The sequence below is a fragment of the Carya illinoinensis genome, chromosome 5, assembly GCF_018687715.1.
Source record: "Carya illinoinensis cultivar Pawnee chromosome 5, C.illinoinensisPawnee_v1, whole genome shotgun sequence".
Taxonomy (NCBI): Eukaryota; Viridiplantae; Streptophyta; class Magnoliopsida; order Fagales; family Juglandaceae; genus Carya; species Carya illinoinensis.
In genome coordinates, this window is record NC_056756.1 from 6,439,242 (window position 1) to 6,455,894 (window position 16,653).

Consider the following 16,653-nt stretch of genomic DNA (forward strand, 5'->3'; position numbering starts at 1 on the left):
AACAGCTACCATGCGACCATTCAGATGGCTCCCTATGAAGCTCTTTATGGAGAAAGTGTAGGTCGCCCTTGTGTTGGGATGAAGTTGGGGAGAGTAGGGTAATTGGACCCGAAATAATTCAAGAGATGCAAAGCCAAATCCGGATCATTAGAGATAAAATGGCAGCAGCTCAGAGTCGCCAGAAAAGCTACGCTGATACCAGGAGGAGAGAATTGTCATTTGAAGTTGGTGATTGGGTGTACCTTAAAGTCTCTCCCATGAGAGGTGTTAAGCGTTTTGGTAAGAAGAGGAAGCTAGATCCGAGGTATGTCGGCCCTTTTCAGATTCTGGAGAGAGTAGGGTCCGTTGCCTATAGAGTTGCTTTGCCGGATTATTTTGGGGATGTTCATGATGTCTTCCACGTATCATCCCTGAAGAAGAGCTTTGGGCAGCAAGAGCCACGTTTCGTCGACCCAGCAGGTGTTCAGTTGCAACCGGATCTCACTTACGAAGTTGTTCCGTCGCAGATTTTGGATTGGAAGGAGCAACAGTTGAGGTCCAAGACGATACCTTTAGTTAAAGTGGCTTGGGGAGATCCGTTAGCTCAAGACTTCTCTTGGGAGCGAGCAGCGGACATGAGGGAGCAGTACCCGTATTTGTTTGAATGAAGAAGGTATGTATCTTGTTTTTTTTTTTTATCACAGTTGGCTTATGTACGTTTGTGTGGCTTGGTTTAAGTTGGTGGTGATCTTGCAATTTCGAGGACGAAATTGTTTTTAAGGAGGGGAGGATGTGATGACCCGTTTTTGAGTGTATTTTCGCTGAAATATTTGTTTTTATTTTAATTAATATATTAGCTATTTATTTTAATTTATTTGCGTTTTAAAAATTGGGTTTTAATTTAATTTATTTTATTTGAGGTTGTGTTTTATTTCTTTAAGTTGTTTTGTGGTTTTAATCTTTTTGGCGGTTTGTTTCGTTTTCCCGGAGTGAGGATTGGACCTCATCTCTTTTCACATCTTTTTCCTTTTTTTCTCTTTTTCCTTTTTCTTTTCCCTTCTTTTCCTTTTTTCCTTCTTTTTCTTTTTTCTTTTTTTCTTTCTTTCCTCTCCCGCTCGACCGAACCCCCCCCGTGCTCTCTCTCTCTCCTCCCTCTCCCCCGCATCGTCCCTCTCTCTCCTCCAGCCCAACGCCGTCCGGCCACCAACCGGACCCCCACCGGTCCCATTTTCTTCCCCTCCCTCCGGTGCGCCTCCCCACCGAAAACCACCCCCAACCGGCCGGCCATTTGGCCGGAAAAAGCCCAACAAGCCTCCACGGATTTCACTCCGATCCGCCGCCGTCGCTCCACCTCCGGCCACCATTTCTTTACCACTTCATCACCGGTCCCTTGCCGTCCTAACCCACCCATTTCCGGCCTCCAACGACCACCGGAGCAGCTCCCACGAGCTTGTTTTCCGATTTGCTCTTTTTGGCCATTTCCGGCCATTCCGCCGCTACCCACGGCCGTCCGTCACTTCCATTAGCTTCACAACCATCCCTTGACCATCCTCCATCAATCTCGTGTCCTAGTTTGTCCCCGTTCAAAAGTGGGTTTTTCAGACCCACGGCCACAGTGAATTTTCACTGTGACGTTGCTGTTTTTCCGCCGCTTGCAACGCCGCTTGTTTTCTAAAATTGCCGTATAGCGCTGTAAGTATTTTCCAAACCCTATTTTCAGATTTTAATATATATTGCTCATTCAAATATTTTACTGTTGTTGGTTGTTGATTCCGGATTGAGTCCGAGGAGTTTCGGGGGTCGGATGGATGGAGGACGGAGTTGTCTGTTTAATTGATTTATGTTGGTTGGTTAATTTATTATGCATTGATATGGCATTTCATGGTGCATGCATGGGTGTTTTTGTTCATGTGTGAAAAGCCTGTGTATTGGCGTGAGTGGTTTTACGGGTGCGTGTGTATCACGAGCCCAAGCCGGGATGGGTTATTATCTCGGTGGAGCTCCTCTGGTCACTCGGGAGCGGAATAAACTGAGTGATGTCCCCTGAGTTGTCGAGAGAGATGACGGGAGCGGGGCTAGGGGATGCTTGGCTACGAACGCGCCGGGCGCGGAACCGGGCATCGCCCTACTCACCGACTCCGTGGCCCTTCGCTGGCGAGGGCTAGAGGGTGCTTGGCTACGCACGCGCGGGAGGCGCGGAACTGGGCATCGCTCGTTAGGTGTCACATGCGTGGTGGTACTCTACGGTGTGACACTGGAGCCAGGGTGTGCGGATGACCCCTAGGGAAGGTCATGGTGCATACGGTTAAAATTGGATAATGGTTTATGAGGCCAAATGGGACTTTTGGCGTGGGCCAGATGGACTTCTGGCGAGATATTGGGCCGGATGGACTTCCGGCGAGATATTGGGCCAAATGGACTTTTGGCGGCCAAATGTGACTTTTGGCGTGTTTTTCAGAAAGGATATGCTTTTGGGCCAAATGGGTTTTTTGGCGTGTGTGGAAAACTTGGGTTTTTTGTGGGCTTTGTGCATTGGGCATGTTTCATGCATCTTGTATGAGTTTTATGTGTTTTTATCTGGTAGTGTTTGGGTTTTACTTACCTGCGGTACCATTCGTGGTTCCGTAGCTTTTGGTGCAGAGTTAGAGGACGAAGAGGAGGAGGCTGAGCCCGAGGATGCGGCTCCGCCGGGTTGCTGATGCTATCTTTATATTTGTTTAAAACTGTATTCGTGTTTTGTAATATTTATCTATGTACATTTTAAACAGCTTGTATTACGTTAAGAAAAATTCTGGTACTTAGTTATGACTTTCGTTATCCGCTGCGTGTTTCTCTGTACACATCTGTTGCCTTGCACACACTCGGCACCCGTCGATGGGATGGTGACCCGGGTTGTCACCATCCGGACGTCTCAATTTCCCCGTGTTCGGGCGTGGGGATTTTGGGGGCGTCACAGGTGGTATCAGAGCGTTTATAATTGCTTCCAGTTTCTTTTTGGCATATGCATGTAAATTGTGATTGTGTTTTTCTTTTTTTATGTGATTCGCGCATATGTGGTGCTACATTTTTTTTTAATAATTTTTTTTGGCATGATTTAATATATGCTTAGATATATTGTTATATTACATGTGATCTTTTATTTAATGTTGTAGATTAAATGTGATTACATGTGAATATTTGGTTATTTTCATGCTATTTTTTTTCCATAATGTTATAATACATGTGATCTTTTATTTAATTTTTAGATTAAATGTGATAACATGTATGTGTGTATTGAACATGTAGAAATATGATTATTTTATCATCTATGAATGTTAGACTTGAATGTTTAGACATTAGTCTTTATTTCTTTTAGTGATAAAATAGAAAATCCCACTAAGTAGTCTTAGTTAGAATTGTTAGTGTGAATGATAGGCTGAAAGAATTGCAGTGACCCCAGTAAGAACTGTAAATGCACTGTATAGCCAAAAAGACTACAGTGGCCCCAGTAAGAACTGTAAATGCACTGATGAAACAAGAAAAATGGACTGTAATGGTCTCATATGAACCATCTTTGTAGACTGGCCCAACAGGTTACTATAGTCTGACTGTCTTTGTAGATTGGCCCAACAGGATGCTATGGTTTGGGTAGCTGTCCTTGTAGATTGGCCCAAAAGGTTACTGCGGTTTTAGAAGGTTATGTCTTTACATGTGACTAGGTCTAGATGACTACTTAAGATAATGGGAGTATGGTTGAGATTTATGATGATAAATTCTCCCATATTTGTTTTTTTAAAATTTGCATGAGAATTGAGCTAGAAATCTAATAATTGGATATTGTGGCACAAGAAATGATTCTTAAGCCTAGTGATTTTTCGATCTTGTGACATATCTAAATTATTCTTTTTCTAACTTGAAAGGACGCGGCATATTTCTTAAGTGTCTGAGTAATATCCCTTCTTTGTGTATTGTAGTGAAATGGTATCCAAGAATATTGTTACCGACTTACATAAATGGGAGAAATTAGATGGAGAAAACTATGACATATGGCATCGCAAGATCCAATATGTTTTAGATGAGCAAGAGGTCTTGGAGGCCTTATCTCACACTCTTATTATGCCCGAGGAAGGGAACTCGGAACAACACAAGATAGATCAACAAGCTTATACCCAATGGGCTAAGAAAAATCGGTGCGTGCGCATAATTATGTTAAGCAGTATGCACAATGATCTAATGTGTGAGTTCGAGGTCTATGACACTGCCCAAAGCATGTGGGAGGCTTTGAAGTTGAAGTTTGGTAGAACTTTAGCCACTAGGTTGCGTGGATTAACCATGAGGTTCGACTCCTATAAGATGCGCTTTGACCACATGATGAAGCAGCATCTTAGGGCTATGTTAACTATGATCCTCGAGCTTAAGTCGGTAGGAAAAAACCTGACAGATGAACAGCAAGTACAGGTAGTGATAAGATCACTACCGAATTCTTGGGAGAATATGAGTCAGAACCTGACGCATAACGAGAATATCAAAGACTTTGATGATGTCTCACATCACTTAGAATTGGAGGTTGAGCGCCTAGAGGCTGCTAAGCCCAATCATACGGCCTATGTGGCTAATGCTGGTTCGCGCAAGGCATCAAGGCCTAAGCGCAAGAAGTCCAAGAATGGAGTAGCCGCTGGACATATTAAAAAAGTGTCAGGAACTTCTCAGCGCACCAAGAGGGGCAAGCGCGGGAAAAACAAGTCAAAATTAGAGTGCTTCAACTGCGGAAAGATTGGCCACTTCGCTCGTGACTGCACTGAGCCGAAGAAGGTACACTCTGACTTTTCTTGCATTGTTTTTGTAACTAGCCATGTGATGGTTGCTGACTCCTATCCTTTGTGGACTGTTGATTCAGGAGCGACCGAACACATAGTGCGAGATGGAGTCGGATTTGTGGAGTATCGTCGGATTCCAATTGGGAGCCGTGATATCAAGGTGGGGAATGGAGCTAGCGTGGAGGTACTGGGACTTGATACCTACAAGCTGAACTTGCGGGGTGGCCGCACTCTTTTCCTCCACAATGTGCTATACGCTCCCGAGATCCGACGAAACTTACTTTCAGTTGTTACTCTATTAAAACTTGGTTTTCGGATTTTTTTTTAAAACAATTATGTTGCCTTCCATTTGGGCCATGTGTTTTATGGCAATACTTTTCTTTAAGACGGTTTTATGATATTGGATTTGGTTTGTTCTAATATAAATGAATCTATTACTTTTCTTTCTTCATTTATTGATAATTTGGATCCATACACATGACATGCTAAGCTTGGCCATATAGGGCAAGATAGAATGACTCGATTAGCTAGAAAATGCCTAATAGGCAATCTCGCTAAGGTCATCTTGCCCATGTGTGAACATTGTCTAATGGGAAAAGTTAAGATAAAACCGTTTGGAAAAGCCACTAGGGCATCTTTTCCACTGCAATTAGTCCACTCAGACATCTGTGGTCCAATGAGTGTGAAGGCAAGACACGGAGGTATCTACTTCATCACTTTTATAGATGATTTTTCATGTTACGGTCATGTCTATTTAATCTCCCATAAGTCTAAAGCATTGGAATGTTTTAGGCAATATCTAATAATGGTTGAGAATCAGTTAGATAAGAGTTTAAAAACTCTAAGAACTGACCGAGGACGAGAATATCTCTCTGAGCAATTTAAAAGGCTTTGTGATGAAAAAGGAATAAAAAAACAGTTAACGATGCCGAGTACGCCGCAGCAAAATGGCGTGGCAGAAAAGAGAAATCGAACACTGCTTGAGATGGTTAGGTCAATGATGGCGTAAACAAACCTACCAATTTCTTTTTAGGGGGATGCACTTTTGACTGTTGCCTACATTCTTAACCAAGTGTCCTCCAAATCAGTAACTTCCATCCCATATGAACTTTGGATCGACAAGAAACCCAATTTGAGTAACTTGCGGCCATGGGGTTCAACAGGTTTTGTTCATGATCTTTCTTATAAGTATGAAAAATTAGGCCATAGAGGGAAGAAGTATATCTTTATAAGGTATTCAGAACATTCTAAAGGGTATGTGTTAATAGGTGAACAAACTGATGGAAGTGTAACTGAGATTGAATCACGAGATGTGGACTTCATTGAAAATGAATTTCCAAGTAGAGGTGAGGTTGATAGGAGTTTAGAACTTCATGAGATTGTAGAACAAGAGGAAAGTGCTCCAAGGAATTTAGTTGAGAATGAGGAAGAAATTCTTCAAGCTCCTACAAATGATAAAAGGGACTTAAATCCGAGTGGGAGCACACCACTTGTCAATCAATCACAACAACCTCAGCCGCTTAGAAGCACACATGAAAGTATTCCCCGTCGTCGTTTTGAGATTGAAGGGGAAGCTTTTATGGTAGATCCGCATGATGATGATGAGCCTAGGACAATTCATGAGGCTCTCTCATCTTCTACTAAAGATGAGTGGATGAAAGCTCTTAATGATGAAATTGAGTCTATGAAGACTAACCAGGTCTGGGATCTGGTTGATCTACCAACATGGTGTAAGACTATTGGAAACAAATGGGTTCTTAAAGTCAAATGCAAGTCGGATGGATCGATAGATAAGTACAAAGCTCTCTTAGTGGCGAAAGGATATACCCAACAGGAGGGTATAGACTATGAGGAAACTTTTTCACCAATGGTAAGGTTTGCTTCAATTCGCTTGATTCTAACTATAGTAGCAAACATGGATTAATTGGAACTCTACCAAATGGATGTTAAGACAGCATTTCTCAATGGAGAACTAGATGAGGAGATCTATATGGATCAACCAATGGGTATTGTGGTCAAAGATCAAGAGCGCAAAGTGTGCAAACTCAAACGATCAATATATGGCCTAAAACAATCATCTAGGCAATGGTACCTCAGATTCCATCGAACCGTTCTTTTGAATGGGTTTACGATGATCACAGAGGATCATTGTGTCTATGTCAAAAGGTCCAAGAAGAGTTTCATTATGTTATCATTATATGTTGACGACATACTACTAGCTGGAAATGATAAAGAGTTGATAGTCGCCACAAAAGAGTGGTTATCCTTCAATTTTGAGATGAAGGATATGGGTGAAGCAGAATACATTCTGGGAGTTAAGATCTACAGAGATCGCTCAAAGAAACTTTTGTGTTTGTCCCAACAGACTTACATAAAGAAAGTCCTCGAGCATTTCCAAATGAATGAATGTAAACCCATTGACACCCCTGTTGCAAAAAGTGAGAACTTATCTAAAGAATTGTGTCCTAAGACTCAAATAGAAAAGGAAAAGATGGCCCGTGTCCCTTATGCTAATGCTGTGGATAGTCTGATGTACGCAATGATGTGTACTCGGCCTGACATATGCTATGCAGTTGGCTTAGTGAGTAGATTCCAATCTAACCCCGGACTGGCTCACTGGAAAGCAGTCAAGAGGATTATGTGATATCTCCAGGGAACTGCAGACTATGTGCTGTGCTATCAAGGTTCAGATTTGCAGCTAAAAGGTTACAGCGATGCCGACTGGGGCAGTGACCTAGATGAACATAAATCAACCACTGGGTATGCCTTTCTGCTCAACAATGGCGCCATTACATGGAGCATCAAGAAACAACCCTGTATAGCTTTATCCACCATGGAGGCAGAATACATAGCTTGTTCTGCAGTGGTTCAAGAAGCTGTTTGGTTACGAAAATTCCTCAAGCATTTAGACATTGGCATGGATACTTCAGATCCAGTGACAATATTCTGCGATAGCACGGCTGCTCTCGCATATGCTAAGGACTCTAAGTACCATGGAAGAACCAAACATATAGATATCAGATACCACTACATCAGAGACATAGTAGCGTAAAAGGAAGTGGTTCTGAAACACCTCTACAAGTCGCATGGTTGCTGATCCCTTAATGAAGCCCATAGTAAGAGATGTCTTTGAGGCTTATGTTAGAAATCTAGGACTACGTAGACTGTAAATATATTTTGTGTTTCAAATGACATTGAGATGTAACATTTCCTTTGAAATATTAATACAATATGATTCAGTTATTGTCTTTATCGTATTGTTTTTTCTAATTCACACACAAGATATGTCAACGGGCTTAGATCGGCTCACTCACACGAGCGATCGCCTCTAGCACTTGAGAAGCAAGTAGAGATGAGACATTGTGTTCTTAGATAATTGTCCAAATGGATAATTTAGTTAACATAAATATATGTCGTTTTAGTGGGAGCTAAGATGAGGTCCAATAAGAGGACTATGCAACAGTTACCCCACAACCTATGTAGCCTGTGGTTAGCCAGATGTGAGATCCTCTTTGACGCCTTGGATGCGAGCAAATAGAGGAACTCGGGTTAGACGCTTAAGGAGCGGCTAGACTAAGATCTGTACGATGTTGATATAGACATATGCTCTTTGAGAAAGAGAAATCCACCGTAGCATGTGTTTCATACTACATGTGCTTATTCGACCAAAGTGAATAAATAGTTCTCCTCTTTCTCACTGTGTGAGTCTCATTTTTTTAAGTGTCCTTTACTTTTGACTATGTCACAAGATGGAGGTTATGATGTTTGCTACTTTGGCAAGTTGTCTATGGCCATGATCAATACAGTCTAAAGAGGAATTGCTGGGAAAGCGGTTTGACCAAAGTTGAATGATATGAGTGCAAAGGAAAGATTTTTCAATATCGCATCTTCGATAGTGTTTGCTGACGTCAAACTATGACGCTACATACTGGTAGCGACTAAGGTTGTGAACATATTGAAATGATTTAGAGATAGTCAAGCATTGTTTTGAGTTTTCTGAAACTCAAGAGGGTTTCGAAAATGCTTAAACTGATGCGATCGAATGAGTCTAGGACATAACCATACACTTTAGGGATGTTACTATGCTAGTCGATCTTCTCTAGAGAGATTTAGTGTATGTACTCCCACCTTTCTATAGATATGCTTGGTGGTCGCACGACCTATTTACTTTTATGAATAAGATTGAGAACATTAGAGAGATGCTGACCTGGGGTCATGCCCACTGTGTGCGAGTGAGAGATGTTAAATGGAGGGGCGCCCACGTGGGGCAGACCCCTCCTTCACTCTGTCTAACGCATGGCCTTTAAGCAATGCGTTATTTGCTTATAACGCATGGCTTAAAGCCATGCGTTACTGCCATTAAATGGCAGTTTTACGCTGGCCTTTAAGGCCAGCCGTGTAGCCCCCCTCTTTTGATTCTTGGTAATCATCTAAATTAGTAAAAAGCTTTCTCTCTTTTGTTCTCTCTTAAAATAGTATTTAGGTTGTGGATTTGTTAAAGCACTACTCTAGTTTTAAACTACATAGTACACTTTACCACTAAGTTGAAACTCTTGAAATTTGTCGATCTGGAGAAACTTGTGGATCAATTTTATAAGTTGAGCTTGAGGTAATTTCCGCTGTGTTTTCTTACAGATGTGAACAAACCTCTCTCACATCTGTAATGCTTTGTCGTTTTTCCTCTCTTTTTCTCTTTAAATTTTCAGATTTCTCTTTTATCTTCATTGGATGGTTTTCTTGTAAGGCACAAAATTTTTAAATGTGTTATTGCCGTTAGAGTAAGACGCAGAAATTCTTGAACTCTGATTTTTATTGTTTTTGGTATCACAGGGTAGCCCATATGTTCTTAAGTAGCCTTGTCGCTTGCTCGAATTCGACTAACCACTACACAATTTTTAGGTATAGTAAACTGAGCTTGGGTCTCACTTTTCACCCAATTAATTCGTGGCATGTATGATTGTTTTTGTTGAATTATTTTATGCATAATATTGGAAAGGAGCAACTGGCTTTGTAATTCTCTTGTATAATTGTTAAGGTGTGGCAATTTGAGGTTAATTTAAGTGGCTATATAGGATGTTTTTAAACTATTTTACTTATTGTATTCGGGCTCTTTTGAGTTGATATTGGTTTCCAGGATGTATTATTGGCGGATTATGTAATGTAATGTGTGAAATGGTGGAGTGGGGTATAGACTAATTTATATAGTTTTTTTTTTAATTTAATTTTATTTTTTAATAGCCTGGGGGTTAGTTTGAGCTTTGTGGTACTCCTCTTGAAACTTTGCATCAGACATGTGCTTATGTTAATTCACACCTTTATTAGGTTGGCTAACATTAAAATACTTGGTTATATGCTATAACACACTTGGGGTGAGTAGTCAAGTATATTGAGGTCTAGTGGTCATCAAATGGCCATCTTCTTTTCCTTTCATCTCAGTGCAACTTCTTTTACTTGTGTTAAGGTAAATAGAAAAAAGTAACCTATTACTTAATGTCTCTCAAGTAATAGTATACATGCATGTTGCAGAAAGAAGATCATAGTATATGCACAAAGAATATTCCTGTTATATTAATCAACTTCTAATTACACTTCCAATAAAGAAGATCATAAGATTGGTTTTGGAGATATTGAACTGTATATGTTTAACCAACCTGAACTCATGTATATGTTACATTGAACTGTAAATTTACATATTCCTATAGATTTGAATTTGACTTTAGAATTAGGATTTTCCTTATTTTTGGTTTTGGTTCTATTGATATGTAACCCCCAAGCTTTGTTGTGATATTGTATTTCTTTAACAGAAGCGTTGGGCAGACAATAAATAGCTTCAGCCCAGTTGTGATTTTGTCCAAGCGTCACAATTTGTAGTAAGCCATTATCAATTGCTTTGACACCTTTTGTTAAGATTTATGTGTGACAGCCTTATGCCATGACAGCTTTCTAGTTTTGGTAGTATTTTTTACTTTTTTGGTTCGTAATTGAGTATTTCTGACAATTTTTAGTCGCTGGAAACTAGCATATGGCTATAGCATATTTTCATCGCTGCGAGAAATATTATTTCTCGATTTTATATATTTGGTATTTGCAACAATAAAAATTGCTGCAAATACTAAAATATTTGCAGTGATTTTATACTTTTGCTGGTTTTGTTTATAAGTAAGTAAATAAATGCAACTAACATGCGGTGCAGTATAAATCGCTGAGAATAAATTTTTGTAACGATTTTAGGGGCTTTTTGTGACGATTGATGGCACTGGAAAATGTGTATGTTAGTATTTTTTTTAATAAATAGCTTTTATTCATAATTTGTTTTAATTTGATTAAGTTGAAGGAAGACTTATAGGTGGTTTTCTTTTTTGGTTAATTTTAAGTGTTCATATATATTATTGCATGTCTTCAACGTTAGATTATTAGACGTTATAAGTTATGAGGTTTATTGCTTGAAGTTGTTTAGCCTACTTTTATTGTCAGTAACAGATCTCATGAAGATCATAATGTTGGCTTCTCAATTACTTTGCTGCAATTATCTTTTTATTCTTGTACGAACGTTGGCGTTAATACCTCATATCTAGCTGGACTTTTAGTCTTGGAAATAACTGCAGGTATAGCCGATTCTATGGATTTGTACGTTTCTCAGTAACTTTCATAATTCTTCAGCTTTATTGAGGTTTTATTTATTTGGATTTTATTTCTTGATTTGAAATAATATCATCTAGAAGGGTTAATTCGTATGGTGTTTTTAAAAAGGGTCTAACGACTTATTATTTGATATATAATATAGAAGAGTTTGATGGATAAAATATATATAGAAAAAATACGTGCATATATATGTTTTTTTGGCAAGATTTTCTAGATAATAGAAATATGTTCTTTAAGTGGAGTTTTGGTCTCAATCACTTGTGTAGAGTTAGTTCAGGTTATACTTCGATCAATTGGCTTGTTGTATTATGAAAGAGTCAAGTCAAAAAGAGTGTTGCCGCACTGATTAATTTGAGACTTTGTAGAGCGATATTTTTGTGCCTTAGTCTAAACTGGTTTCGTTTCAATTTTAATTTTATTATAATTTTCATTATATTATTGTATAATTTTACCAACAGTGTATTTCCTTGTAGTGGGATCATACAAGGATCAGCGTTTTGTGTAATTAAAATCGTCAACTACGAACGTAAGTGGTTTTGAATAATTAAATATACCCGTGCTTTTTGTGATATAAAATTCATTAACAGGTGAATACGATAACAATGTGAGTTTCTTGGTCTAAATCATGTGCATGCGTCCACATACATGCAAGTTTGAAATATTCTGCCTTTCTCTCCTCAATATATATATATATATATATTATGATAAGTAAGAATGAGCCTTTCTCACCTAGCCCAATATTCTTTCATCATTTATATTATTTGATATTTGTAGATAGAGAACCTAAATCGTAAGCAAAAGGTGATGGAACTTAAGTGAAAGACCAAAATATATTCTTATATTTTTAAGTAGCTGATCGATGGATAGTAGGTTTTTGTACGTACCTTGAAATGTTTATGTTGTAAACATTACTTGTAATATTATCTCGAGAAGGATAAATATCACAAATATATAGGTTCTGTAATACGAAGCAAATTACTCATTCAAGCTTATTCCATTATATTTATTTACGGTATTACAGTGCCATCGTTCTCTGAGATCGATGAACCGCATGATCATGTTTCCCAAGTCTCTACGCACATATACATGCATAATATATTACATACAACATGAAGCTGAATATTACTGGTAGGGAGTGATCTGACTACATCCAACCAGTTTACATTTATATCCTGAAATGATAAATTTGGATGTTTTCAACATTGAGTTTCTGGAAGTTACTGCGCTTTCTGTTTGTTATAAACTTTCCCCAGTTGTATGCCCAATACTTGGCAGGGTTTTGCTCATTTGTTAGCTCCTCCAAAGGCTTAACCATGGTGTAGTGTGCCGGGTTGAAGAAAAAAGGAATGGAGAACCTTTCCCTCTCTGAGTTCACCATCGCCCTGTGCTCCACGCTCTCATATTCGTCATTGCTCCAAACCTGAATCATTTCCGTTAATTCTTTGAGCGAAACTGGCAAAAAAAAAAAAAAAAAAGGAACTCTAAAGGCATGCCACAATTCACATTTATGGATAGCGATCTTGATTGGACCAGTAATTAAGATACTTCCAGTTTGCAGTTTTGACTTCAAGCAACTTGGCTATCCAAGGTGCTCCATAATGTAATCACCATATTCTTTCGTCGTATAATTAGCAAGGGTTACGAATAAAAGTACGGGCAATGTTAGTCAAGAAAACAGATCTTTTCTTGAGATCTGAAAATGATATACCTGGACAATGTCACCAACATTGATAATATAAGCATTGGGGGTGGGTTTGACCCGAACCCACTCTCCATCTGTTTTGCGCTTCACTTCCAATCCTCCAACATCATCTTGAGCAAGGATGGTTAAGGCACCCCCATCCTTGTGTCGACCAACACCAAGAGCTAATTCAGGGTCAGGGCAGGGTGGATAGTGGTTGAGTCGGATAAAGCTGGTTTGGTCTTTGAAGAAGCCCCGGAAGCTATCTGCTGGCAGGCCTAGGCTCTGGGCCACAAGTTCCATTGACTTGTAAGCTAGTTTTACCATCTCTTGAGCATATTCTTGGCATGCCTCCCTGCTCAATATTGCTCGAGGGAGTCCCTCCGTCAGATCACAGTAGTCACATTCATTGAGTCCCTTGAATAGGGTCTCAAACTACTAGACTTTTAGTAATAAAAAAAAAACACTACTGTTTTTCACATATTTTTTTTATATTTATTTTCCAGTAGTTTGCGTGTATTCTCTATTCCACCCCCGCCCCCCATGCCAAGACCGATATAATATCATATTTCTACTGTTCTATTATCCCAATATTTTCTGAACGTGCATGGTATAACATCCTAAATCACACTTCTATAACCAACATGGCGTTTTGTACCACCTCTATGTGCTGGCTATGATCAGGGAACCATTCAAACTGGTACAGCTCAGATAGAATTAAGAACACTACATAATACTAGGGACAGGCTTAATTATGCAGTTCGGCACGTTAGTCAATTAAGCATATCATAATCGGTTAATCGTGTAAGTGTTTCTCTAAGTCAAAATTTTCTATCTGCAGTAGTAGTTATTATAAGTAGGATTTTAAGGTAAAATCTAAGACTTCAGGAGAATGTTGACGACGGTGTTAATTAACTTTACCTTATCTCGGGCGGGTATTCAGGCCACTGATTAATCCACTCTGTCACCTCCTTGTCATCAGGCTCATGGGAAGCCGGGACGAAGGTGGGTTCCTCTATGGTAAAATCAAAAACCTCCTTCCAGTCCCTTACGTTCTTGGTGTGCTCAGTTTCGTAGTAACCCAACACCTCCTTCTCATTCCTTCTGACCTTCCTCTTGTCCTCTAAACTCTGTGCAAAGAATTTCCTCGCTGCAGCCTCAATCCTCTGGCGCTTCTCCAAGGGCACCCCGTGGTTGATCACCTGGAAGAACCCCCATTCCTTGCATGCTTTGCGTATCTCGCTAACAAGGCCTTCAACGGCAGAAACATTTCCGGAGGAGAGTATAGGAGAAAGATCGATCAACGGGATGCGTTCGGCTTCGGTGAATACGATTCTGGGTCTGTGTTCAGGGTCTTGGAAGAAAGCTGGATCAACCTCTCCCATAGTTGGTGATTTTTGTTCCTGCAAAAACGTGGTTTTCTTTGTTCTTTAGAACTAGCCAGTACCTATAGTGATGCTGGAATGGTGGGTTTTATGGAGGGAGATTTGAGTTTGATGTGCAATGATACAATGAACTAGGACGGGTTTTCGGATTGTGTACGAGGAGATGATGATTTCCAACTTTGTTTTGTATATGTGCTGTTCTTTAATGTCGTACGTGTGACGTTTGCGCTTGCCTAAGTTTGACACTTCGGATATTTTGTAGCACTCCGAAAATCAGTAGTTTTTTTTTGTTCCTTTTAAATTCTTAGAAGACACATTTTGAAATGGTGGGTTTTATGGAGGGAGATTTGAGTTTGATGTGCAATGATACAATGAACTAGGACCGGTTTTCGGATTGTGTACGAGGGGATGATTTCCAACTTTGTTTTGTATATGTGCTGTTCTTTAAGGTCGTACGTGTGACGTTTGCGCTTGCCTAAGTTTGAAACCTCGGATATTTGGTAGCACTCCAAAAATCAGTAGTCTTTTTTTTTTTCTTAGAAGACACATTTTCTGAGGTTTCATGTTTGGTACTTAATACTTTCTTATAATTAAGCAACCTGCATTTTACTTCATTAAAATCATCATATGTATGACGGTACAGTCAAACATTAATAGAAATTAATTAATTTCATCATCATCATCGAATAAATAAAATGGTTATATATTCAACTAATTAATTGTTGTCCCATCATAACTGTTGCTGAAGATGGTTAACCAAATTCTTGTCCACTTAGAAGGCATTGGGAACATCAGTATTAATAGTAGGATTGGATTTAAAGACTACATTGTCTATAGTGATAATCTCAGGAATATTGCAGTCGACAAGTATGATTCTATTAGTATGAACACATTCTTATTACTACATACTTTCTTTTGGAAATATTCATTTAATTTAAAGCATCTTTATTGATTTCCTTATAAGCTACAGTTATCCTTGGAGGTTATGATATTAATTGCATAACATATTATCAATTATAATGGACATTCTACAGTTCCTCTTTTATAGTAACGAGCTTTCTTTTTCTGCATGTAGTATTTGTGAACGGAAAGCTATGCAAGAACGCAAAAGATGTCAAAGCCGGAGACTTCTTCTTCCAGGGGTGCCTAAATGTTGGTAGAGACACCTTAGGTCGACAGGCGTCAAATGTCATCACTGTTACTGTGTAACAATTTCCAGACCTCAACACTTTAGGCATATCCTTGGCTCGCATTGACTTTGCATCATATGGCCAGAATCCTCCACACACACATCCTCGTGCCACTAAGGTTTTATTTGTCTTGGAGGGTACTCTTTACGTTGCCTTTGTCACCTCTAACCAAGCTGAAGGAGAAAACCTCCTCTTCACCAAAGTTCTAAATGTCGGAGATGTCTTTATATTTCTAGCCGGTCTTGTTCACTTCTGATTGAATATTGGAAAATCCAATGCCATTGCCTTTGCGGGTCTCAACAGCCAGAATCCGGAGGTTATCACCATAGTCGATGCAGTCTTCGGATCTGAGCCTCCCATCAATCCCGATGTTCTTACCAAGGCTTTTCAAGTAGACAAAAATCTGGTTGAATATCTTCATAAACTATTCTAAAAATAGAAATATATAAAATAATAAACACATTAACAAACCGTTAAACAATTCGAATAAACTGAAAATTTCCTTAATTATTTCTCTTGTTGTAATGCCATTTGAATAATTATAATAAAATAAGACGGTTCTTTACGTACTCTCTCATTTCCTTAATTAATTACTCTACTTGAGTTGTGACATTATACGTGTGCTTGATGTAAAAGGAGCAAGTATTGTAGTAAGACAAATCAGTAAAACAAGTGAATTAATTATTTAAAATTACCTCGACGTATTAATTTAAAATATTTTTTACACAATGTGATACTATGTTAAGTGTTAAAGTGAGTAGTATAAATTAAGAGAGATTAGGGCGTTTTTTTTTTTTCTAAAATTATCTCTAGCGTTAACACACATCAAATTTTCGTAGATTCATGCACAACTTGTAAACCGACGTGGCAATGCCTCATCATTCGGCAAATTGGGCGTTTGTCAAGAGTGGCTCGAGCAGTGTTACCCAATAATAAAGAGAGATGATGAGATAGGATGCAGAGTGTATATAAATAATTTA

At 39.1% G+C, this 16,653-nt stretch overlaps 1 protein-coding gene and 1 pseudogene across 1 annotated transcript; one reads left to right on the top strand and one right to left on the bottom strand.

The window, feature by feature from the left end:
* Positions 1-12,392: 12,392 nt before the first annotated feature.
* On the bottom strand, positions 12,393-14,544 carry LOC122311341 (jasmonate-induced oxygenase 2-like). The gene is made up of 3 exons (XM_043125881.1): positions 14,020-14,544; positions 13,126-13,453; positions 12,393-12,837 (listed from the first exon to the last, which is right to left on the bottom strand). Exons 1-3 carry the CDS (start codon positions 14,481-14,483, stop codon positions 12,583-12,585), a joined length of 1,047 nt encoding a protein of 348 aa, XP_042981815.1. The 5' UTR covers positions 14,484-14,544; the 3' UTR covers positions 12,393-12,582.
* Positions 14,545-15,231: 687 nt separating this feature from the next.
* On the top strand, positions 15,232-16,106 carry LOC122310020 (annotated as a pseudogene).
* The last annotated feature ends 547 nt before the right edge of the window (positions 16,107-16,653 follow it).

Bases quoted from the DNA above. Each gene is read 5' to 3' on its own strand.
- LOC122311341 (XM_043125881.1), bottom strand. From the start codon at position 14,483: ATGGGAGAGGTTGATCCAGCTTTCTTCCAAGACCCTGAACACAGACCC. The intron at 13,454-14,019 runs GTAAAGTTAATT...AATATTGAGCAG, and splicing joins GAATACCCGCCCGAGATAAG to GGAGGCATGCCAAGAATATG. The intron at 12,838-13,125 runs GTATATCATTTT...GAAATGATTCAG, and splicing joins ATGTTGGTGACATTGTCCAG to GTTTGGAGCAATGACGAATA.